General features: G+C 36.1%; 1 protein-coding gene across 4 annotated transcripts in view; it reads left to right on the top strand.

Annotated features, from left to right (window-relative positions):
- Window positions 1-15019, top strand: part of PIK3C2A (phosphatidylinositol-4-phosphate 3-kinase catalytic subunit type 2 alpha) — a 104475-nt gene that overhangs the window by 60467 nt on the left and 28989 nt on the right. For all 4 annotated transcript variants that reach the window (XM_047690447.1, XM_047690444.1, XM_047690445.1 and 1 more), the window contains exons 12-19: window positions 258-380; window positions 1476-1643; window positions 7996-8107; window positions 8498-8643; window positions 11265-11453; window positions 12631-12724; window positions 13199-13293; window positions 13647-13827. In XM_047690447.1, coding sequence (XP_047546403.1) covers window positions 258-380; window positions 1476-1643; window positions 7996-8107; window positions 8498-8643; window positions 11265-11453; window positions 12631-12724; window positions 13199-13293; window positions 13647-13827 — 1108 coding nt within the window. The remainder of the gene's footprint in view (window positions 1-257; window positions 381-1475; window positions 1644-7995; window positions 8108-8497; window positions 8644-11264; window positions 11454-12630; window positions 12725-13198; window positions 13294-13646; window positions 13828-15019) is intronic.

Here is a 15019-nt window from a genome sequence, read left to right as displayed (position 1 = left end):
TGAGGAGGTTTCTAACGTAGCCGCCTTAGACTTGCACTTGGGCATACACGTTTCTTCTGTATTCCAAATCCACTGCTATACTTTATTTTTGTAGCATTTGCAATAGTTGAATTTTAGACGTTTTCCAAAAATTCAGATGAATGGTGGCCACATAATTTCAGATAATCATCGCTTTTAGAGAAAAATGGCTAATGATATGCATTTGTATCAGTTAACAAATTTGTATTATCAAGTTAAAAAAATCTTTCTTTTCTCAGTTATGAAAAATACTACTTGATATGTTCCCTGTCTCACAATGGAAAGGATCTTTTTAAACCTATTCAGTCAAAGAAGGTTGGCACTTATAAGAATTTCTTCTATCTTATTAAATGGGATGAACTGTAAGTGAAAGTTTTGGCTTTTTATTTTTTCATTATGCCCTCTTTTTTCCATGTATGCATCCTACTTTTCATTTTTATCACAATTTCCATTAAAGTCCGCTAAATTCTTGTATCTTAAGATCTCTCCTAGATATACTATAGAAGAGACAAATTCTCATTAAAAATCTGAAATACTGTTCTGAAAAATGTGCATATTGTTAAATTACAGAACATGCCATTAATTGTTCTTAGACTTTTGTCAAGCGAAAACTATAAATTTACATATATTGTACACACATACCATAGAAATACAGTTTTCATAACATTGCTTAGTTTAGTATTTATTCTGTAATATTGTATATATGAAGCCTAGTTCTTGTTAACATTAGAAAATTAAATCCATGTACAAGATACTTTGCATTGTTAATATTTTTACAATACTGTTTTTAAACTAAGGGGATGCTTTCACTATTTAGGGAGGTATATAATTGCAGAACTTTTTATTCTGCATTTATTAAGTGTTTTCCTATTTTTACTTTTTTAAATTATAAAAATAACACATCTTTGAAAATAATAATACAAAAATATGTATGGGTAAAAACGGTATCATTTTATTTCCAACACTTAACCATCTTATGACTCCTCAGAGTGACCACTTTGACCCAATGTATCCTTTCAGACTTAAAAAATTTAAAAAGGTAAACATACATGTCTGCTCTTATGTGTGTGTGTGTGTGTGTGTGTATCTATATTTATGTATAAAATATATTTTACATATATGTATATCCGAATCAGAAATACTCAATCATCTAGTTTTTCCTAAAGGCGATAAAAATGACTATTATTTTCCCTAGAAGTTGACGGTATCAAGTCTTGAGAAAATGCACTAAGAAATTTTTTAAGACCTACTACATATTTGAAATTTTAATGAAATTTATTTAAGACTTTTTATAGTAGATATTGGCCAAACTTGCTGCTTAAGTAAAAGTTACTCAGGATTAAAGATTTTTTTTTATAAGTCAAATGAAATGCCTAAAATTGTCAGTCTCATTAAATGGTTAAATTTCGTATTTGATCTAATTTGTCTTTTCTATTAATACATTTTTCCCCCCTTAGAATCATTTTTCCCATCCAGATATCACAATTGCCATTAGAATCACTTCTTCACCTTACTCTTTTTGGAATTTTAAATCAGAGCAGTGGAAGTTCCCCTGATTCTAATAAGCAGAGAAAGGGGCCAGAAGCTTTGGGCAAAGTTTCTTTACCTCTTTTTGATTTTAAACGGTAAGTTTTACTGAGTTATGATGGTGAGTTACTGTGGACACAGCTGCAACATCAGAATTGGCTAGAGAATAGCGTGGGGAACAATGACATATATGAGATAATGAGCTACCTCAGTTTTTGCAGTATGAATAAAAGGAGGTTATTTCAGAGACACAGATCAGAAGAAATCACAAAGTAACTCTGCTGTAATTTTAACATATCTACCTGGGTACTTAGAAGATTGTTTGCCACTCACTATTCCAGGAGAAAAGCAGCAGCCAGTTTATGCTCTGTCATTTATGCAAAGTACTATGTTTTTGACATATTAATCATGGTCTTATAAGTTTCCTTGATACCAATAAAACAACTCCCATTTTTCCTCTTCTCATACTTTCCCCATTCTTCTCCAGAGTTTCAGAGTCTACAGCTTCACATTATTTCCTTCTCTTTACCTAACTGATCTACCCTTGCTGCTGTGGGCCCCAGCCTTTAACCTCCAAAAGTCTCGCATATGTTCAAAACCTTATTGATCCTTAGGGGTAAAGGAATTCCTTTTGAGCCTTGTATCTAATATCCCTGTGGTAGTATAATTTATCTGGCCTTTCACCTATTTTAATTATGTTGTAAGTAGTATGTTCCATGAGACTATCAAGTATCTACCTAAATGAAGGGAAAAAAATTGAATAAGCTCCAGATATTTTTCATACAGTACAGAATAATATTTTGCCGAGTGATAGCACATTAGCATATTAAAGTATCTCTATAAAGTTGTGCAGTCAAGAAACCTATTATGTTTAATAACAGTAGTACTGTAATGACAAACACACAGCATTTGTTATGCTAGGTGTTAGTCTGAGTGCTATATATGTATTACACCAGCCCTAGGTGTAGGGTTACTGCCTAGGAAGGCAGGTGTTACTGTCCCTTTTTACGGAGGGGGAAATCAAAGTAGAGTGAGCTTAAGTGACTTGCCTTAGGGCACTTAGCTAATAAGGAGTAGAATTGGGATTTGAATCTAGGCAGTCTGGCCTCAGGGTCTGTGTTCTTATTACCGTAAATTGCTATTCTCAAATTTATTTGATACTATGGTACTTTTTTTTTGTTCTGGAATATATGCTCTAAAACATTGTATTCTGTGGGACAGTTTGAGAAGTGATTTAATAACATATCTGTTCTATAATAAAAATGAAGAATGAAAAAATTTTGCTAATCTAGTTCTTCTTTTTCCTCTTAAATGGCAATTATACTTTGGTTTTCTAGTAATCATTTATTAAAATCATATGTTTGAAACATTGACTTCACAAATTTTTTTTTTTTTTTAAGTTTTAAAGATTTTTATTTATTTATTGAGAGAGAGGCAGTGAGGGAGAGCATGAGCGAGGAGAAGGTCAGAGGGAGAAGCAGACTCCCCGTGGAGCTGAGAGCCCAATGCAGGACTCGATCCTGGGACTCCAGGATCATGACCTGAGCCAAAGGCAGTCATCCAACCAATTGAGCCACCCTGGCGTCCCCACAAATTTTGTTCTTAAAATGTTTTTTTCCTATGTACTTAAACATAGCATTTATTCCTTTATTTTTCTCTTTAGATACTTTCCTCCCATTTGAGGAGGCAGTATGAGATTTTTTTATCTGCTACCTTTAGGTAGGCTCAAATTTTATTTGCTATCTGAAGTAATTCTGAACCACCAAAGGCTAGAGAAAAGCAGTTGAAGTTATTATCATTATGGATGAGTATTTAGAACCTTTTGCTAAATATAATCCATAATTACTCTAAAACAGAATATTGGCCATGTGAAGGAGGGAAATTGTGTTCTCAGTTATGGTGAATTAGTGTCAGGGAACAGTTATGTGAGAAAATTAAATAATTGCATCATTATCATTAATTTTTATGAATAAGTTAGTTCTGGGGCACCTGGTGGTTCAGTCAGTTAAGCATCTACCTTCAGCTCAGGTCATGATCCCAAGAGTCTGGGGATCAAGCCCTACCTACCTCTGGCTTCGTGCTCATCAGGGGAGTCTGCTGCGCGCTCTCCCTCTGTGCCTCCCCTGCTTGCATGCTCGCCCGCTCATGCACGTGCTTTCTCTCTCTCTCTCGTGCATGCGCGCTCACTTTTTCAAATAAATCTTTTTTCTTTTTAAGATTTTATTTATTTATTTGACAGAGATCACAAGTAGGCAGAGAGAGAGGAAGAAGCAGGCTCTCTGCCAAGAAGAGAGACAGATGCAGGGCTTGATCCCAAGACCCTGGGATCTTGACCTGAGCCAAAGGCAGAAGCTTTAACCCACTGAGCCACCCAGGTGCCCCTAAAATCTTTTATAATAAATATATATATGTCAGCTCTAAAAACCTTGCTCTTAAAAGAACCATGGTTCGGGCGCCTGGGTGGCTCGGTTGGTTGAACAACTGCCTTCCACTCAGGTCATGAACCCAGAGTCCCGGAATCGGGTCCCGCATCGGGCTCCCAGCTCCACGAGGAGTCTGCTTCTCCCTCTGACCTTCTCTCCTGTCATTCTCTCTCTCACTTTCTATCAAATAATAAAATCTTAAAAAAAAAAAAAACTACGGATCTTTGCTTAATTAGAGAAGTAACATCACTTTTTGTTCCTTTTTATTGTATAGTAATAAATGTTTTCTTAATGTGTGGGGTTCTTTTGCTTGTTTTTATGAATGATGTAACACTCTAAAAATTCAAGAGAGTAAGGTGAAGGGCGGTTGACTTTTGTTATAGACAAATAGTCTGCATCCAGCACTCTGCTATTAAAACAATAAGCAGATGGCATTAAGCTTGAGATTTTGCCAAATAGTGCAATTGGTCTAGGTAGGTAATGTTGTTAGGTCTTAGCATTCAAGAAACACTCAAAGGGAAGATGGTTAAACGTTAATTCAAAATGTTAATGATTTAATTCAGTTAACTTATTGTAGTACAGTGATCAGAAATCCTGGTCTTGAAATTCTTTGTAAAAATAACTTATGTTGGGAGTGCATGGGACGCTCAGTCGGTTAGGTGTCTGTCTGTGGCTCAGGTCATGATCCCAGGGTACTGGCTGGAGCCTCGCCTAGAATTGGGCTCTCTGCTCAGCAGGGGAGCCTGCTTCTCCCTCTCCCTGTGCTTGTGTGCTCTCTCTCTCTTGCTCATTCTCTCAAGTAAATAATAAAATCTTAAAAATTTATGTTTAAGGTGCAGCCTGCATACAACCTGATAAAGTCACTCTCAGAGGGAAGCCAAAAAACTTAGAGGCATTTCAGTCAGCTTCAATAACAGATGAGTTCTTAACTCATTTTTAAATAAACAGAACCAAGCATTTAACCTGCCTTTCCTTAGCAGTTGTAATTCAGGGTTACCAAATAATTGATGTGAGAAAGTTAATAGAAAAATTCCAGCTAATAGATGATCAAGAAATGATAGAATATCACAATTTTGTAACCCCTACTGAAATAATAGATTTAGGCCAGGGTTTCTCAGTCTTGGCACTATTGATATTTTGGGCCAGATCATTCTTTGCTGTGGGAGACTGTGCATTGTAGGATGTTTGGCAGCATCTGTGTCTTCTGCCCACTGTTTGCCAATACTGTCCCCTAGTTACCAACCAATAGTGCCTCCAGACCTTGCCAGATATCCACTGGGGGCAAAATCACTCTTGGTTGAAAACCATTGATTTAAGTATTATCAGTGCTTGCTTAAAGCCATTAAGTGATTAACTTTTCTGGAACTTCATAACGGGTAGTTTAGACTGACTGGACCCAAACAAACTGATTATCTTAAATATTAGAAATAATTAGAAAGAGAGAGAAACCAGTGTCTCTCTTTATTTGATGTAATAGGAAGTAGTATGCGATTTTACCTTTATTTAAGTATTCTTGCCAGATAACTAAACCTGAATCAGATCAAGCGTCTAGATCTAACTACTACTTTACGGAAGTGTAGGAGATAAAGGGACATCCTAAATGACACTAGAGGAATGCAATCAGTTAAATCCAGGATATAGAAAATTCTTAGAACAAAAAACCTGGTTTTTTTCAACAAATGGCAAGGATAAAAAAGAGAGGAAGAATGTACAGATAAAAATAAAACTTTTTCTGTAAAGAGGACCAGGTGGAAGTAGTTAAGGCTTTGCAGGTCATAATACAGTTGACACTTGAATAACAGTGGGGGGGGGGGGTTAGCAGTGCCTTTTTGCCCTGCCCCCCCATGTGGTCAAAACCTGCAAATAACTTTGACTCCCCAAAAACTCAACTAGTAGCCTGCTGTTGACCAGAAGCCTTATTGATAACACATAGCGATTAACATGTATTTTATATATTAATATGTATTACATAGTGTATATATATATATATATATTTTTTTTTAAGATTTTATTTATTTATTTGACAGAGACACAGCGAGAGAGGGAATACAAGCAAGGCAAATGGGAGAGGGAGAAGCAGGCAGAGACTTAAAGACTGATCCACCCAGGTGCCCCTTACATAGTATATTCTTAAAGTGAGATAGAGAAAAGAAGATGTTATTAAGGTCATAAGAGAAAATATATTTATAGTACTATATTGAAAAAAATGAGTGGACCTGCACAGTTCAAGGGTGTTATTCAAGGGTTAACTGTAATCTCTGTCACAAATGCAAAATCAAAGGCAAAAAGCAACAATAGTTAATAAATGAGTGGGGCTTCCTTCTGATGAAAGTTTATTTACAAAACCAGGTGACAGGCCTGGAGTTAGGCTCTTAAATTAAAATATACTTAAAAAGACATCATTCAAATTCAGTGTTGGAAGTTGCTTGGATCTTTATTCAAACAACCAATAAGTAATTGTTAATTATTTTAGGAGTGATAATGGTGTTGTACTTATTTTAAAATAAAACTGTTTATTGTTTAGAGAGATCTAAAAATATTTACAGATGAAATAATATCAGAATTTGCCTTAAAATCTAGTTAGGGGTGAGGGTGGATCTGAAAAAGAATATAATGTGTCGGAGATTTAAAGGCTGTTAACCTTCAAGAGAAAACACTAAGACTCGAGTCTAGCTCATGTTATTTTTCAGAAATTTATTCTGTGTAAAGATAGATCAGTGTCTTACTGATAAATGTTTTTATTTATTTTTTATTTTTTTTTAAAGATTTTATTTATTTGTCAGAGAGAGAGGGAGAGAGAGCGAGCACAGGCGGACAGAATGGCAGGCAGAGGCAGAGGGAGAAGCAGGCTCCCCGCCAAGCAAGGAGCCTGATGTGGGACTCGATCCCAGGACGCTGGGATCATGCATGACCTGAGCCGAAGGCAGCTGCTTAACCAACTGAGCCACCCAGTCGTCCCTGATAAATGTTTTTAATTTAAATTGGTAGTTTAGGGTAAGGGTCAGCACACTCCCATGTACTGCCTGTTTTTTGTAAATAACAGTTTTGTTAGATCGCAGTATACATTATTTATGTATTGTTTGTTCATGGCTACTTTTGCAGTATAACAGCAAAGTTGAGTCTGCAACAGATTGTCTGACCCGAAAAGCCCCAAATATTTGCCATCTGACCCTTTACGGAAAAGGCTTGCTGACCCCTGGTTTAGAGCACAGATACAACTTCTGAGATGATTGTTGCAAAGTATACTGTATTGGTTTCCTTGGCATGTGGTTTGTTCTTAAGGTGAAAGTGAGCCGTTATGTAATCCAAACTATTACCTTGAGATGTATTCCATTGTAGATGATCTTTAAAGACTGTTCTTCACCTTTCTATTTATAAAAGTTGCTTTAGGTGGGGGAGGGGGACCAAGGGTGGGGCTCTTGCCAGCTCAGTCAGAAGACAGTTCAACTCTTGATCTCTCTCTTTTTTTTTTTTTAAGATTTTATTTATTTATTTGACAGAGATTACAAGTAGGCAGAGAGGCAGGCAGAGAGAGAGGAGGAAGCAGGCTCCCCGCTGAGCAGAGAGCCCAACTCGGGGTTCGATCCCAGGACTCTTGAGATCATGACCCGAGCCAAAGGCAGAGGCTTTAACCCACTGAGCCACCCAGGCGCCCCAACTTGATCTCTTTTTTAAAGTTGCTTTAGGAACAAGTGACTCTGAGTTTTACCTTCTTGTGTTCTATCCTTAACCCCATTCTTCCCAAGATCCATTATTTCATTCTTCCCTCCCTTTGTCCCAGCCCCCCACTCATCAATACATTTACCTGAAATATTAATACTCCATGGAGAGTGACTCTGGTATATTCTTAAAGATAATACTTTTATCTAATGGATGCTTAATAAATGGATAAATGTTTCAAATTCATTACCATGTACTGTGAGTTTTTTGGTGTGTGTGTGTGTGTGTGATGTGAATTTTGAAGCAGTTTTTAAAATGAAAACAAAAATAAAATGAAAGCTACAGTATTCTGTCTACATTCATGAAGGTTTTTAACATGTGGAACTAAGCTTCTGTATCTTTGGACTTCGTCACATACAAATCCTATTCCTGGAACAGTACCCAGAAAAGGCTATGTGATGGAGAGAATAGTGTTACAGGTAATGGTACTTATTCATACATGGGGAGGTTGAGATTTCTTATTAAGATGTATATGTATTCCATGATTTGGATTGTTAACTAAAGAAGCCTAATTGGTCTTGTTTGATCTTAGGACCTGTCTTCAATTTAAATGTTGATAAACCATTTCCTGTTTCTGAGAAACAGCAAAAAAAGGGGGGGGGCTTATATTTATCCCATGTAATATATGTGCCTTTGAAAATTACCAGTGATGGTAATCACTTTCAGCAAAAGGACAAGAAGTATTAATTCAATATTCAATCTAATAGTCACCCCAATGGCTCAGAATCCGTTTTCTCAAAGACAAATTAATGTGGCAGATATATGGACTATTTAGCTACAGTCTGATAAAACTCTGTTAAATTTTTAAGGTTGATTTTCCTTCTCCTATGTTTGATGTCATCTATACTACTCCTCAAGTTGACAGAAGCATCATACAGCAACACCACTTAGAAACACTGGAGAATGTTACAAAAGGGAAACTTCTTGATATTATTCATAGAGACTCATCACTTGGGTATGCTCCTTCAATTTTTGTTTTGCCTGGGTATTTTCTTATGCTGTAAATCTCAAGTTAATAGTTTAAGATTTTTATTTATTTGTTTATTTGACAGAGAGAGAGGGAGAGATCACAAGTAGGCAGAGCAGCAGGCAGAGCGAGAGAGGGGAAGCAGGCTCCCTGCTGAGCAGAGAGCCCCAGGACCCTGAGATCATGACCTGAGCCAAAGGCAGAGGCTTTAACCCACTGAACCACCCAGGTGCCCCTCAAGTTAATAGTTTATTAAATGCCCTGATTTAGTTCATGATTTAGTAATCTTGGTATGGAAGGTTTTCTTGTTTTTTTTTTATTTTTTTATTTTATTTTTTTTTAAGATTTTATTTATTTATTTGACAGAGAGAAATCACAAGTAGGCAGAGAGGCAGGCAGAGAGAGAGAGGAAGCAGGCTCCCCGCTGAGCAGAAAGCCCGATGCGGGGCTTGAACCCAGGACCTGGGATCATGACCTGAGCCGAAGGCAGCGGCTTAACCCACTGAGCCACCCAGGCGCCCCTCTTGTTGTTTTTAATTCTATAAAAACCCATATAACTACATAAAACTTTTTTTTTTTTAAGATTTTATTTATTTGTTAGAGTTCGAGCACAGGCAGACAGTAGTAGGCAGAGAGGCAGAGGGAGAAGCAGGCTCCCCGCTGAGCAAGGAGCCCAATGCAGGACTCGATCCCAGCACGCTGGGATCATGACCTGAGCCAAAGGCAGCCACTCAACCAACCAAGCCACCCAGGCATCCCTAACTGTGTAAAACTTTAAAAACTTGTACAAGTCAAACTTTTACATGATCAAAAGGCAAACAACATTGAGAACTTAATTAACAGTAAATATCAATAGATTTTAAAAATATATATATAAAGAACTTCAGTTTTTTAGACACTAGACAAACCAACAACTTAGTAATAGAAAGAATATGACTAGATAATTTTTTGGAAAAGAAATACAGTGCCTTTTAAATATCTGAGAAGATGTTTGACCCCTCAGTAATCAAGAAAAGGAAAATTACTGCAATATAATATTTTATACACATGTAGATGAAAATTAAAATGTCTCATATAAAGTATTGATGAGGATACAGAAAAATGGGACTTAAAACTGTTGGCTACGGAGCTTTGGGAGATCAAAATCAGTAAAGGTCACAGTGTACATAGTCTGTAACCTAGTGGTTGTAGTTCCATTTAATTATATGTCTTCGAGAAAACCTTTTATATTTGCTTATGGGGTAAAGAATATTCATTGCGGTATTTGGATTATTGTAAATGACAGGGAGTGTCCATCAGTAAATGTTCAATTATTGTACCTTTATCCAGTGCAGTATTATGTAACTATTAAGAATGAACTTACAGGGGGGACTCCTGAGTGGCTCAGTTGGTTAGACAACTGCCTTCCGCTCAGGTCATGATCCTGGAGTCCCGGGATCAAGTCCCGCATCAGGCTCCCAGCTCCACAGGGAGTCTGCTTCTCCCTCTGACCTTCTCCTCACTCATGCTCTCTCTCACTGTCTCTCTCTCAAATAAATAAATAAAATCTTAAAAAAAAAAACAAAAACTTACATCTAGCTGTACTAATACGTAAGATGTTAAAATGAAGAAAGCAAGGAGCAGAATAGTTTATGTGGTATGTTACTATTTACGTAAAGAAAAAAGAATCTACACATGCCTATGTATATGCTTTTATATCAATAGACTATCTCTGGAAGGATATGCAGTCTTCTTTTTTTTTTTTTAAGATTTTATTTATTTATTTGACGGAGATCAAAAGTAGAGAGGCACTCAGAGAGGGAGAAGCAGGCTCCCTGGTGAGCAGAGAGGCTCGATCCCAGGACCCTGAGATCATGACCTGAGGCAAAGGGAGAGGCTTAACCCACTGAGCCACCCAGGCACCCCAAGGATATGCAATCTAATAAGATAAATAAGGCAGCTGTCACTGGGAGGGGAACTGGCAGGAAAGACTTTAACTGTGCACTTTTTGGGAATATTTGAATTTTTTCAGTTCTCCACGACATGAATGCATCAGTGCATGTATTTATACACAAAAGTAGATGGATGGGTGGTAAAATAGTGGATATTTCCTTCACATAAACATTTGTCATTAAGACTGAATTAGAGTCTTCCAAACAAATACTTCTCATTTTGAATATTCCTCATTTGAGCTGAATAATCATCTTCTAAAATCATCTTCTAATATGTAATAGCTTTTTTTTTTTTTTTGCATGACATTTGATTTTACTTGTATAAAATGGATGATATCCTTGCTATCTCGTAGGGTGGGTTCTGCTTATTCAACTCTGATTTTTAGTGCTTGGCATCTGGTTAGAGCTCAACAAATTTTTATCATACTGAATTATCCTTCATTTTCATAACTAAGACTTTTATCAAGGCAGAATGATTTCTTTCTATCCCTCAAATTAGAGTAAATTAGTAGTGTTTGCTATATATTGCATTTTTCTATTCAAAATTAGTATTAATGATTCTACCAAGAAGTGGCTGTCCTAAAATGAATAAATTTCTTCTTCGTATTTTTAATCATTGAGATTATAACTGTCATTATGATATCATTGAGAAGTAATTTAATTTTGTCATATATGCAGACTTTCTAAAGAAGATAAAGCCTTTTTGTGGGACAAACGCTATTACTGCCTCAGACACCCAAATTGTCTTCCTAAAGTACTAGCAAGTGCCCCAAACTGGAAATGGGTTAATCTTGCCAAAACTTACTCACTGCTTCAGCAATGGCCTCCGTTACACCCACTGACTGCTTTGGAACTACTTGACTCAAAGTAAGTTAACCGTGAGTGAATGTACTTGCTCTATTTTATTGTTATCATTTTTTCCAATAGGGTATATTATGTTGCAGGAGTATTTCCCTTTGTTTTACCATGAAAGCAATTCAGTGCAATATAAATGTGTAAATGTGTATTTTTATAAACATACTTTTTGTGCTGGGGTGTTTTTGTTGTTGTTGTTGTTTTAAGATTTTATTTATTTATTTGACAGGCAGAGAGGTGGGCAGAGAGAGAGAGAGGAAGGAAGCAGGCTCCATCCCAATCATGACCTGAGCTGAAGGCAGAGGCTTTAACCCACTGAGCCACTCAGGCGCCCTGTGCTAGGGTTATTAAAAAGAGATGTCATAGGGAGCCTGGCTGCCTCTGTTGGTGTAACATGGGACTTTTGATCTCAGGGTTGGGGGGGCAGTTATGAGTTCAAGCACCACACTGGGTGTAGAGTTCACTTTTAAAACTTAGAAAAAGAATAAAGTTGTCCTATCATTTTAAACTAACCCAGATCCAGCCTCCCATCAGGCTCCCTGCTTAGTGGGGAGTCTGCTTCTCCCTCTGGTCTGCCCTTCACCCTGTTCATGCTCTCTCACCCTGCTTGTCCTCTCTGGCTCTCACTCTCTCAGTCAATAAATAAAATCTTTTAAAAAAATAATAAAACCAGCCTAAAAAGGGATTTAAGTTCTAAATTTTAAGTAATTATTTTTTTTATGATATGGGTCAGAATTTTCATAATTAAACAGTTTCTGAACAGTCCTGAAGTTGAATTTGTATAGTACAGAAAGATTTTTCTTCCTAAAAAAAAAAAAAAGAAGAAGAAAGATAATTGCTTTTGAATAAAGAGCTATTTGAATATTCTTTGTCACGTATAGATTAAGATTGTGTTTTTAGGAAATACAGTTTCAGGGGCGCCTGAGTGGCTCAGTTGGCTAAGCATTTGCTTTTGGTTCAGGTCATGATTCCAGGGTCCTGGGATTGAGCCCTGCATCAGGCTCCTTGCTCAGCAAGGGGCCTGCTTCTCCCTCTCCCTCTGCCCCTGCTCCTGTGTGCTCTCTATCTTAACTCACTCTCCTCAAATAAAAAATAAAATCTAAAAAAAAAAAAAAAAAAAAAAAAAGGAAATGCAGCTTCACTAGAAAGAAATCACCATTAAATCTTGATTTTTGTGGTGCTTCTTTAGATTTGCAGATCAGGAAGTGAGGTCTATGGCTGTGACCTGGATTGAGGCTATAAGTGATGATGAACTAACTGATCTTCTTCCACAGTTTGTACAGGTATGTTTTTTACTGGTTTACCTGTTCACCTTACTCTCCACCCATTTTTTATGGGTAGAGAACTTGCTAGAGGATCTCCATTCTGTTTTGATTAAAAGTACTTTTGTGGGAATGTTGAGGTACCTTAAGTTTGGATGTAGTATGAATTTTTTTCCACTATTGTTAACTGCCCCACTTGAATATTTTATATACAAACACACACACCTAGATTTTTAATACTTACATTTTAGATTCTCAGAACAAACCAGACTTGAACTTTTCTTTGATTTTTCCATTTAAACGTAACTAATGAATATTAAACCTACACTTTTCTGCTTGATTTTATAACATATATAGCCTAAGTTAATTCATCTATTTCATTTTTATCAGTGTTATCTTAAATCTTGCTTTATATAGTTTCTCTTTTGATAATTTTATCCTAATAATATGGTATGGGTTTGACCACTAGTAATTCTTACTTTCCTTTATGTGTAGGCTTTGAAATACGAAATTTACTTGAACAGTTCATTAGTGCGCTTCCTTCTGTCCAGGGCATTGGGAAATATACACATAGCACACAATTTATATTGGTAAGAGTTAAACTTTTTTAAAGTAATTTATTTCTGTTCCTAGTATTTATAGAGATGGTATACTCTGAAAGTCTAAACAGTATCCTCAGACTGCTTATGTCAATACCAGATGTTTTATTAAGGGTATTATTATAATGAAGGCAGATTTTTATGTCCTTAGAAATAAAACCAAAAATGCCAAATCTCTTTGCAATAAAGAGCTAACAAAATGTTAAGAGCTCCATAATAATGAGTTTTTACTTATATAGCTTAAAATAAATTCCTAGATACCAAAAAAATGAACCTACATTGATACTCAAGAGACATTCATCCAGTTTTCAGAAGTGGCTGACATAACTGTTTTGCTGTATTAGGCTCCTCAAGGATGCCCTGCATGATGCACAGTTTGGTGCCCGATACGAACATGTTTTGGGAGCTCTCCTCTCAGTAGGAGGAAAAGGACTCCGAGAAGAACTTTTGAAGCAGACTAAACTTGTGCAGCTTTTAGGAGGAGTAGCAGAAAAAGTAAGGCAGGCTAGTGGATCAGCCAGACAGGTATGTACCCAAAGGAGGGAATATGAATATTTTGATCTTGAAGGATCTCTATAGTGTTGATGAGTTGTTACTCTTTACCAGTTGATATCCAGTAGACTGACTATACCTATGCTGTTTTGAGCAGATGAATTCAGTTTGTTTAAAACCATAGGAAAAGATTTTACGACCTAACTCAAAAACGGTTTTTTAATTTCCATGCTTATGAATTCCTTCCTGGTCACAATTCTTGAGTTTCTTTTTCATTGTTTTGTTTTCAACTTTTTGTAACTATGAAAGTAATGCAAGTATGAGTTGATGCTAATGTTTAAAAAATCCAAATAATAAATTTATAGGATAAAATTTTTTTTATTAAAATGTTAAATGAATATAAAAATTAAAATTTTCCAGTTCATTTTCTCCCTGTTAGGTATCTATTATTCATAGTTTGCTTTATGTCCTTTCTGGTCTTCCATATGACTTTATGCATATATGCACTTAAATATATACACAAATATTTGGATTTTAAAAAATTTTTATAGAAATAAACATACATACATATATACATACATATTGTTCTTGAGATAAAATTCACCTATTTAATTCATTCTCTTTTAGTACATTCACAATGTTATGCAGCCACTACCACTAATTCCAGAACATTTTCATCATAGCAAAAAGAAAGCCTGTACCCACTTACTTTTCATTCCTCATTCCCTCCCTCTCCTAGGCCCTGGTAAGCATTAATCTGCTTTCTATTCTGTGGATGTACCTATTCTGGACATTTCATTTAAATGAAATTATACAATATGTGGCCTTTGTGTCTGGTTTCTTCACTTTGCCTAATATTTTCAAGGTTCATCCATATTCTAGCATGTATGAGTACTTCACTCCTTTTTATAGCTGAATAATGTTCCGTTCTGTGGATATACCACATTTTGTTTATTCGTGTGCAAGTTTTTGTTAGGATACCTCTTTTAACGTTATCTAGGAGTAGAATTACTGGGCTATAAAGCAATTTTTATGTTTAACTTTTTGAGGAACCACCAAACCTTTATCCAAAGTAGGTTCATCATTTTATATTTCTACTAGCAATGTATGAAGATTCCAACTTCTCTACATCCTCACCAACATTTGTTATTTTCTGCCTTTAAAAAAAAAATCATAATCCTCAAATTTGAGAGGCAGGGCGGGGGGGATTGGGGGATAGGGAAGG

This window comes from Lutra lutra, chromosome 10 (genome assembly GCF_902655055.1).
Source record: "Lutra lutra chromosome 10, mLutLut1.2, whole genome shotgun sequence".
Taxonomy (NCBI): Eukaryota; Metazoa; Chordata; class Mammalia; order Carnivora; family Mustelidae; genus Lutra; species Lutra lutra.
The sequence above is the reverse complement of the archived record's forward strand: the minus strand, read 5'-3'. Positions and strand labels throughout refer to the sequence as shown.